The sequence below is a fragment of the Octopus bimaculoides genome, chromosome 3, assembly GCF_001194135.2.
Source record: "Octopus bimaculoides isolate UCB-OBI-ISO-001 chromosome 3, ASM119413v2, whole genome shotgun sequence".
Lineage (NCBI taxonomy): Eukaryota > Metazoa > Mollusca > Cephalopoda > Octopoda > Octopodidae > Octopus > Octopus bimaculoides.
In genome coordinates, this window is record NC_068983.1 from 124043195 (window position 1) to 124054722 (window position 11528).

The following is an 11528-nucleotide window of genomic DNA, read 5'->3' on the forward strand; positions in this document are numbered from 1 at the left end:
GGTGGAGGTGGTGGTGGTGGCGGCGGTGGTGGTGGAGTAGGGGGTACTGAAAAAAAAGTTTACATCATAAAAAAGAAAATTTTCTTAACTCACTCAACTTATGAAATATTAACCCCTTGCAGACAGATTTAGTACCGACAATCTTTGCTGTGTACCAGTATTAGGCTGTTTACTAACTACACAATTTTTCATACAAGGAATTTTACAGTGTATTTACAGATTCTTCTCAGCGTGGTATATTTGGAAACACGGTGCTGCACAGAGTGAGACATCACACTGCTCACACACCAAATGTTTTGATGCGGTCAGTACCACTTCCTCTCTGCAAGGGGTTAATTTTGTCAAAACAAAAACAAAAAAATAAAAGATTTTTAATTAGTACTTAAAAATTGATGAAATATTTTATTTACACTAGCCAGACTCCTAATTAAGGTTATGCCTTATTTCTTTGCGTACTCTTTACAAAACCAAAAACTGCATATTAAAGATGATTCTTTTGATAATACCTTCAAAGCTGTTAATTCAATATGAAGTGCATATATCTCATTATTGAAGTTCATACTTCTGGAACAATAAAGACCCTGTATGTGTATCATTAGTCAAAGTAAAATGGCTTTCCAGCTGATAGGTAAGCCTTCATTCATATACACTTTGACAGCTTTAATCTACCATTCAGCTATAGTTTCCTTGCAATACTTCTAGTTTCTTCAATGGTATCTGCTTACTCTAACTTCAAGATTGTATACACTCTGCACTTAAATGCCTTTGGTGTACCTCTCTCTATTGCTACCATCTCTGCAGAATATCCCACTCTCTATATCCATATAAAGCATTCCCTCTGCCTCAATCTGAATGGTTAAATCAAACAACTAACAAGTATCATTTCAAGATAAATATTGGTTTCAAATTTTGGCACAAGGCCAGCAAATTTGGAGTGGGATTTGGGAGTCCATTGCATTGACCCCAGTGCTCAAGAGGTACTTACTTTATTGACCCCAAAAGGATGAAAGGCAAAGTCAACCACAACAGAATTTGAACTCAGAATGTAAAAACATGATATTCTGCTAAGCATTTTGCCCAGATTGCTAACAATTCTGTCAGCTCACTGCCTTACTTCAAGATAAATATTGACAATTTAATCTCATCTACAAAGAGTAAAAAGATTACAGACATACACATTCCTCTTCTGAATAACAAAATAAATTTATATATTTAAACTTACAAGGTCCTGGTTGTCCAGTCTTAGGACGACAGAATAAACAGTGATAGCCAGCATCAGCTGCTCGTTCTGCTTCATCCTCATTCTTTAGGCCATCACAACTAGCATGGAGCCATCTAAAATATATCAGATTTTGATAATATACATTTACTGTATCTGCACAAGAGAATAATCACAATAATGAAATCAGTTGGATTTAATTAGTTTTTCCTACTTGTGATTTCTACATATCAGATAAGAAAACTGGTTTGATCACTTCTTCCCTGAAATGGCAATTTGAATCATTCACATTACCCATTTCTTCTCACCTTAAGTTGGGGGTCAATTACAAAAATTTCAGCAATGTCAGTTAACATCCAAACTTCAAAACAAAACCATTAATGCCAAAATTAGTGAATATGTCATCAATGGAACATTTGGAATGTTTCAATTTGCATATACATTTTCTTCTAATCCTGTCTTATTTTTACCTCATAGTTTTGGGGAGCTAACATATTCTGTCTCTTTAAGCCTAATGGTGATCTATGCCTCAAAGCAGCCAGATGTACTTTTATACATGCTGTGTTAATAGCAAATTTGTCATTTGTCTCCAACTGTCTTAATTCAGAATTCACATTCATTCAGCTTGATGTACTAACAAAGTGTGTGAAGTGACCATTACAACTTTAAGACATTCATGAGTTCTCAATTATGATTCCTTCAGGTAGATTTCAAACTACAGCAAAAATTAGCAGCTTTTAATTCAAATTCAGAGATGTCATCCTCCACTCATCAAAAGGCCCTTGTTCATTTGTCTCTTGTGATCACTGAATGCTTTCTTCTACAGGAGATCAGCAAAGCAACCCAATTGGTTCCACAGTATTCACACTGGATATTGTTGATATCACAAGGCCAGACATACACCTGAATATCTGGTGCCTTGATGATGCAGACTTAGGGGTCTCCTAGATGGAGTTCTTGCAATGATGAAATTGATGGTTGAGGAACTACACAATAAGGATTTTGAATTGGGTAATGTTAAATAGGAATTCTGAATGCCTTCATTTTCACATCAAGATACAGTAGATCTTATTTACTGAATCTTTCCCTTTCAACTGCTAATCCATGGCAATTCCAATTTTCAATCATATCTTCCAACACACATTTCTCTCTCTCTGATTCAAAGCCTCAAATAACTACATATAAACTGTGATTTAATTCAAACTTATCAATGATTTTTCATTTCAAAATTATTTTATCAATTTCAAAGATAATGTATATTCCTAGGTACAGTCCCTCAGATGTTTACAAACTCTGCAACTTCTGAAGACTTAACTTGTGAGAAACTTGAAAGTTTGGCCAAAATAGGATTTTCTTTGGAACCCTTCTACTCAGCTGCATTACCCACAAGTGATTCAGAGATCTAGGTTTACACAAATGCAGTTTTTTTCTCCTGACTGCTGTTTCCCTTCTCCTGGCCACACTTGTTCTTTGGTGGGGCAATACCACCTCAACTGGACATAAGTTTGACAGGGAGGAAGATAAGCTATATAACTGACAGGACCCTAGTTTGTCAGCCCCAAGGCAGTTTGCTTGACCAGGATGAACTCTACAAAGTTCTCCAGAATCAGAATCAACGTTTGTGAAGTAGTGAGATGCTTGTGTTCCTGATGAACCTCCTAGACTGTTATACTAACTGAATGCTAGTTGCTTCACTCAACATTTAAGATACATTCAAGTGAGCCTTAGCAAAAAATATCAATAGCTAGTTTTGAAACTGTAGTAACGCCGTGCGCATGCGTAGTCTCACGCATGCGTAGAATTAAACAACCAAGCGTTCCCGCTCAATTCATTCTCTTTCTTGCTGGCCAGCATAGAGCAATGGACGTGTCAAGAGTGTCTCTAACATTCGAACTCTGGAGACAGCCTCTTTACGTGTTAAGCTGTCTCTCTACATCTTTCGGACTTACGCTCGACAGCGCGCTCACACCTACATAACAACGTCCCAACAACAGAAGCTGTAACAACAAGAACTAAAGATGTATATATTTACCACCTGAATAAATGTTGTTTAAGTTGATAGTCTGGAGTTCAGCGTTCCGTTATATTCCTTAATATTATAGTAGGAAAGTCAGGTATACAATCTAAAGATGTATAACCCACTTTTACTATAAAACTTAAGGATTATTCAAGGATGATAAAAAGAAGCCTAAGAGGCTTACCAGTTGTCTCTCAAGGGAGATACCCTATATGAAACACTAGTGATTCTTTCATTCCCTTACATAGTCTAAACAGTGTGATAAGGTAAGGGCTACTGCATCCATGGATAAAGAGTAAATTGCTGATGTATCACTAATTGTACATTTTTCTATCCAAAATATTTGAGATGTTTAGATGAGCTGGTCATTAACCACAAAATTCTTTACTTCTTTGATAACTCATTTAACGGAAATGTTAAGAGACCTCTGAGAGTGCATGGCTGTTCTTGTATCTCAACTTCAGATACAAGAACAGCCATGGAATGATGAGTTGATGAAATTCCACAAATCTTATTGTTTTTTTTTTCTTTGTTCTTTATCTTACATAAGGCAAACTCAAGTTCATTTCTAAAAAATCTAATTGAAAAATGAAAGAATTGAATAACAAAAGTTTATTTTATCTAATTATATCTCTTCAAATTTGTATACATTCAATGAATTCCCTGCAATATCAATGACACTGTCTTGACCATTCAATCCAGACATGTCAGATACAATAAAATTAGATATAAGCTAAAAGATGTACAAAAGAATATTCCAAGATAAATGAATTTTGCAATATTTAAAAGTGAAGATGCATCTATAGAATTATCGATCAATAATGAATTAACAATTTCTAAATTAATTTTAAAATGTCACAGAACTTACCTATCACACTGTACACACTGTATGACTACTTCTTCTTCTTTATAGGCTTTATAACAACAACAACAAGTTGTCCTGCTGGAACACGGTCCACATAAAGTGTAATTATTTTGCCACTGGGACAAAAATCCAGGTGATGTAGCACCACAGTTAACACACCATACACACCTATAACAGAATTTTCCACAATTAAAAACTGTTCAATCCAACAATTAAAAATGTAAGGCTTCATTTAAAAAAACATTTAATAATCTAACTTTTTTTTTAATGTCAAAATAGCATGAAAACTATATTTTTAATTAAACATACCATTTACACTTCCATGGTCCTTTAGGTACTTGATCCAATGGTGGATCAAGGCAATATATATGATAGCTAATATCACATTCATCGCATAACAGTAAGCGGCCTTCATCATGAGGTTTACCACAGCCTTCACACACAGTACAATCCAGGCAACGCCATCCCTTCTGAAGAACAACTTTGGTAACCTAAAATTTAAGTAAGTAGATTTAGTTTTGTTAGATAAAACAGCAAAAAAACATGAAATTAAAACATGAACAAACATTTTTACAAGAGAGTGGGGGTCTTGCTGTTACTCTTCAAATAGGAATATTTTTGTTTGCGACTTTTCCAAGTTTTTGGTTCTGGATTCAAGTCATTTTGTGAATGGAACATTTTTGGGTCTATCCTTTTCTCTTGATTACGGAATAAAGATTTCTTTCTAGTCTTGTGATCATCATCATTTAACATCAGTTCTCCATACTAGCATGGGTTGGACAGTTTGACAGGAATCGGCCAGCTGGAGAGATGCCAGAGCTCCATTTGTCTGTTTTGGTATGGTTTCTACGGCCGGATGCCCTTCCTGACACCAGCCACTTTACCGAGGGTACTAGGCACTTCAAACATGGCATCAACATGGGTGCTTTTAAGTGGCATGAGCGTGGGTGCTTTTATGTGGAACCAGCATCTCTAAGCCCACAAGACTGGAATCTCTTGGCTGAGAGAGGGATGTAGAGGACATGCCTGTATGCATGGACAGCCACAATTTTACTTAGCTTAATGAGTCTTCTCAAGCACAGCAAACTACCAGACGTCTTGGTCCCTTGTCATCTCCTGTCAGGTCTGACATCTGAAGATCCTTTCTACCTATGTGTACTACATCTTCCTGGGCTTATCCTTCCACACACTCCCTCCACCATTAGAAATTTGCACTTTTTGATGCAGCTGTCCTCATCCATACACCTCACATGACAATACTAATGTGCTCTTCTCTCTCACACACTATATTTATACCAATTTTTTCTCTAAAATCACTTACACTCTATCATACATACACACTCACATTACCCATCCAGCAAAACATGCTAGCTTTGTTTCTTTCAAGCCTCATGTCCTCAGTAGTCACAACCCATGTCTCACTGCCATGTAGCATAGCTTTCATACACAGGCAGCATACAATCTGCCTTTCACTCTGAGGGAGAGGCACTTTGTCAGTAAAAGTAGTAGTAGTAATTCTTTAAACTTTGCCCAGCCCATTTGTATTTTAGCAGCTACACTTTCAGAACTATATCCTAAGTAACAGAAACCATCTACTACTTCTAAGGATCCATCCTCACCCGACATTTGAGGAAGTCTATTTCCTGTACATTCCTCATGTTGCATGTACTTGCATGTCTTCTACATACAAAGACTACTTTCTCTGTTAACCCAAATGTGATACAGCTGCACCTCTTATGTGTCCATAGACTGCACTGGATACACCATATGGAGTTTCTACAAACACTTTTTCTATATACTGAGTAGGGCCATCTCCCTGAAGGGATCAGTGATTTGTCTGTTTTTCTACTTACAAGGATTTTGGTCTTTGCTAAATTAACTCCAAGGCCCTCTGATTCCAGACCTTGCTTTCACACCTGAAATTTCTTCTCTAGTTCTGGTAGTTATTCAGCAATAAGAACAAGGTCATCAGCATACAGGTGCTCCCAAGGGCAGACGCTCTTAAATTCCTTTATTATGGCCTGAAGAACTATGATAAACAAGAGCTGAAATCTGATTCTTGATGATGAACTACCTGTGCACTAAATTTCTTGCTATATTCATAGCTGACTTTCACCTTATTGACATAGTGTGTACAGCTCTCACCAACCACTCATCTATACCTAGCTTCCACATTACCCACTAGATACGGGGGTGGGAGACCCTGTCACAACTTTCTCCTGTCAACAAAAGCCAAATGCAGTGGTTTATTTTTGGTTAAGTACTTCTCTTGCAGTTGCTTTACTAAGAAGATAGCATCAGTAGTGCTTCTTGGCACAAAACCAAACTGCCTCTCGTCTTGACTAACTCTCCTCATTAATTCAGCTTTGACTTTTTTTGTAACTTTCATCACCTCATTTATTTTTTTTAATACAGTTTTTCTTTTTAAATTCAACACAAAGCATGCCAGTATGAAATTAGTTAGCATAAAAATTACTCATGCCTAGCCAGTTCTTAAAAATTTGATACAATTTCAAAGTAATTCAATAATCTTTCTAACAATTCTTTTGGTCACCAGTTTACTTATCTGGTATCTTTGCTCTATGGTGTGTGTGTGTGTGTGTGTGTGTGTGTGTGTGTGTGTGTGTGTATATATATATAGTTCTATACAAAGACTAAATAGGATGGTTTAGTAAAATGCTAGACAAGTATATAAAAAGGAAACATTTCTAAAAATTATTCTTTTGAATTTAAAAAAATGTTCACTTACCTTTATATTTACACAATATGGATGATAACACTGACCACATTGAGAGCAAATGATTACTCGGCTCTCTTCTCCAATGCCAATACTCCCACAAGTTTTACAAATATCCTAGCAAAAGAACATTTTAAAATATCATCTAGATTTATTATGTAAAGTATTTTGAAATTAGAAATAAAGTTAAATAGATAGAAGGAAACCTAAATGATATTCTTTTTTTAATTCATGACACACAATAAAACTAATTCTGATAATTTACCAATCATATAGAAATAATTTTTTACATGAACAGTTTAAATTATTTGAAAAGAATAATGAAAGCTATCAACAGAAAAAAGTGATGGTTGAAAACAGAGAGTGCTGTGAATGTAGATAAAGGAAAATTCTCAATGGACTATCAACTGAAACACCTTTCCAATGTGCAATCTGCAAGATTGCATTATGTAGAGTAAGATACTTAACAAGTTTCCATGGCAGGAATATTTATGTCTATTTCTTATTTGATTTTCATAAAGTACATTTCAAATTTACCTCATTTTATTTATTCTATTTGCTTGTAATTTTAATTAACCTGTATGAGGAGTGACAAATTTTATGAATCATTACTGTGTTTGTATGTATATTTATTTCATTCTGCAAACATTATTCCAGTATTTTTGTTCTATTTTACCTTTATGGTGCATCTGTTTCATGTGCATTTTAGTTCAACTGAAAATTCAATCATGCGCACAATGTTAGACTAAAATGCAGCTGTAGAATCAGTTGTGTATTAGCTAATAATTCATTTTCTATGTAATTAGATTTGCTTTGAGAGAAAGACTAAGTAGTAGATTTAAGAATTTTTTGTTGTTCCAAAAACCAAATTCATTAGTCCAAAATCTAAAATAGTTATAGTCGCTTTATCAAATTAATCTAAATTCATGATTATTTTAAGATTTAACTGAAGCAATTAGGATGTGTTAGGAAAGGGTTAAATCAGACAATTCTTTTTGTTTTCCATTCCTTAATTTTTAGTTTCCAAAATGTTAACCTCTATAATTTCTCTTCTCTATTGAATGTTTATATTATTATTAAGTAAACTTTTATTACTTCTGCTTAGTCACACAGAAGTAATAAACTTAATATAACCATTTAACAAGTTATGTTGTTTACTATGAGTTCACAACAAATTTTTCATTTCTTTTTAAAACACAATGCAATGACTATGTATAAATTAGCTTACAAAATTAAAAGTATTAAAAATGTTACAAGAGAAGATTGAAAATAAATAATAAATATTCAATAAAAAACTGAAACAGAAATTAGATAAAACTAAATAAAGAAAATTATACTTTACAAGAAAAATGAACTGAGAGCAAAAAAATTATTTTTGTTTACCTGCTCTAGTACATATTCATCTTTAGAATTGGCAATAACTACAGTAGATGGATGATCATCAATTTCTCCATTATCCACTGCTGTAGGATAGAGTGACTACAAAGAAAAGAATGTTAATTATGTTACCAAAGTAATATGTATAAATAAATACATTTCTCAAAAGATTGCACCACAAAAAAGTTGCAAGATATTTATATTATTTAGTCATAACACAAACTTCACATTTAAACCATATTTTTTTTATAATGAAAAATTGAAATGTTAAAGATTTTAAAATCATCACAAGTGTCTTAAATTATTGTGCTCAATAGCATTGTGACATATGATAATTTTAATGAGTAAAATATAAAAGCAATAACATAATAACACAGCATGGTTGTGATAGAATTTTAAGTCACAACTTATAATCAATTAAATTTGTCACATGGAAATTAAATTTACACAGTTAAAACTGATTAGTAAAATATGAACCTAAAGCAACTAATAAATGACTATAACACTTTAAATAAAGTAAATTTTTCTTTACAAAATACGATTGTTTTAAGTTGCGTTAAAGAAAAGACATTCATCATTATTATTATTCAAAACAGGATCTCTCCTTATATCTCATCTATGAAACTCCAAAATAAAATTGCTTTCTTCTTTTGCTCAAAATCTATCTTAAGTACCATTAATTTTTTTCATACCAGTCATCTCTCTCTCACATCTGTCAATGTCTTCAATACCCAACTGCTTCCATAAGTAACTATGGTCAAACTTTCTCCTAAGTTCATACTGCAACTTCAACACACACTCTATACTTGATTCATTCCTCTTTCAATCATTATTTACTGCAAACCACTATTACATCTTTCAAATATATAATACACTCTAAAATTTCATGTTCTTGTGAAAAATATGTTTAAATTATAATTGAGTGACTACTTTTTAAATATATTGTTGGAAAGATCATGAATGCATTAATTCTTACAATTTATCTCTATGTGTAGATTTTCTTTTATTTACATATGCATTATTAAATAACAATTTGCTTAACAGTAGAAAGAAATCCCTGCTGCAAACTGTAAAGTTAACTGCTGAATATTTCAAGTGATCTTATTTTAGTTATAGCTTTTAAAAAGCATATTTCTCAACACATATCTAAACCTTAAAAAAAGTTAATCAAAAGAGAAAATAGAAAAAATTCTGCATTTATCAAATCATGAAACATTTTAGTTGTATTTACTTGATTCCCAACATTTTGACCAGTCTTCACTTTTGTTCTTGGACCTCGCCTTCTATCTCCAAGAGATGTAGGACGTTGACGTCGTCTTTCAGCAGCAATTGGACGTCCCTGAATAAAATATGTAAAGTATCATATTAGAATACAATTTTTTAATATACTCTACTAATTCAAAACCGATTACAAAAAAAATACAAGTCATTTATAAATCAAAGAATATTAATGTTTATTTTAAAATAAAAAATTTGTATACTAGAAGGGGACTTTCAAACATATTTAACTTCAACTCCAAGCTTGACATTGACAAGAAATTCCACTAGGTAGCCATTGCTAGTAAGATATTCTAGTTAAGCATAGCAAACCCATGTTAAAATTTATTAAGTCTATTTAGATGATATAGTATACATATGTATTGACCAAACACATCTTGTAAAAATCATAATAAAAAATGTGGGGTTTCAATTTGTTCAAATAATTTCACCTTAACATCAATAAGGATGAACAGAGTTAATTTTATAAATTCCAATAATGACAGTGAAGACATACAAAAGTGTAATTCAGATGAATGTTTAAGTGAACTTTGTTAAAGTTTGATAAAGATTAGCAGAATGCAAAGAATAAATAAAGTATGAAAACAAAATCCAAAATTTACACGTGTCAGTATAATGTGTGCATTTGTAAATGCTTCTTCATAGACAAAAAATTACAAGGTTGGCAGTTTTGTAAAAAGTAACCTGGTTGAGCTAATAAATTAATGTTTATTAGTAATGAACTGAAGAATAAGAAAATAAAAAATATTTAACATAATCATTGGATGACTAATTACTAAATGAGTATTACATAAATATGAAATTGTAAAGAAACTAATTTATTTTCAGTATGAAATAGATTGGGTATAACAAAAGTTAGTTTCAACAATTATTTTAAGAAATATAATATTACACAGGATTTTTTTTTTGTATATATATATATATATATATATATATATCTCATCAGTTAAGATCTAGATCTAATTTTTGTATGCTACCATGGATTGGACAGGTTTGCAATATAACATTTTGCTATGAAACTCAATCTTGCATCATTTCAGTAAGACTGTTCAAACAAAGCATATTTCTACATATCACTGCTTTCAACCAGACTTATGCTTTTAAACCCAACATACATCATCCATTTGCATTACCTGTCTCCGATCCCCAAATAACATTACATCAACTCTACTATTCTAACTCATACTCAAATTTTCACAAACCAAAAGTTCTCTAAAGCTTTAATTACAAAACAAATAATCCAAATATGAGATAATAATAACTTGTTTTTCCTTTCATAGTCGAAATCAAATTCATAATATACTTTTATTGTAATTTAAAGAAAACATACTTTTGGCCTTCCAGCACCAATTTTCTTCCTGCCAACAGGATGCATCTTAATTCCTTTTGGTAAAATGTCAGGCTGCATTTTAGATGCTGTTTTAGTCCATGTTGACCCACTAGTCAAGGAAGTTAATTGCAGTGGAGATCCCTATAATCAATGATTAAAAGAAATTTATATATACATAGACACACAAAGCCTTAAAAGAAAAGCTTTCTGGAGATCAGCAGAGCATTATGTACAACAATGCTGCCTGAAAGTCTGAGAGCAACATTAATAAGCAGAGCAGTCTATTGTAAACATGACATTTGTGTCACCTCTCATTTTAACGAGAGTATACCTTTCTAATTCAGGAGTAAGAAATATCTACCAAATATCTCATGTATAAAAAAAGTAGAGATAATAAGTAATGCATCCAGGCACAATAGATGTTGGCAATGTGTTATTAGTCTGGAAGATGTGATCCACATCTAGTACCTAGCCAAAAATGTCACTGAAGTAATATATCATAGCAAAAACACTATACAATATATTTCAAAGAAGGTTAGTTCAAGAGATCAACACAAAATACTGATGGAATAAATTCAACACCAAATCTACAAAATACAAACATAAAGAGTGGCAATGAAGAATGAACAAATGCCCTATTGTGAAATTTTGTTGTCCAGCAAATAGATATTTCAAAACAAAAAGAGTGTGTGTAGACTATATATA

At 32.6% G+C, this 11528-nt stretch overlaps 1 protein-coding gene across 1 annotated transcript in view; it reads right to left on the reverse strand.

Moving 5' to 3' along the window:
- Positions 1-11528, reverse strand: part of LOC106883022 (uncharacterized) — a 211115-nt gene that overhangs the window by 159662 nt on the left and 39925 nt on the right. Inside the window, exons 17-24 of the mRNA XM_052966785.1 lie at positions 10824-10964; positions 9447-9554; positions 8222-8317; positions 6851-6955; positions 4411-4592; positions 4105-4269; positions 1223-1335; positions 2-46 (exon numbers count right to left, since the gene is read on the reverse strand). Of these exons, the coding sequence (XP_052822745.1) occupies positions 2-46; positions 1223-1335; positions 4105-4269; positions 4411-4592; positions 6851-6955; positions 8222-8317; positions 9447-9554; positions 10824-10964 (955 nt within the window). The remainder of the gene's footprint in view (position 1; positions 47-1222; positions 1336-4104; positions 4270-4410; positions 4593-6850; positions 6956-8221; positions 8318-9446; positions 9555-10823; positions 10965-11528) is intronic.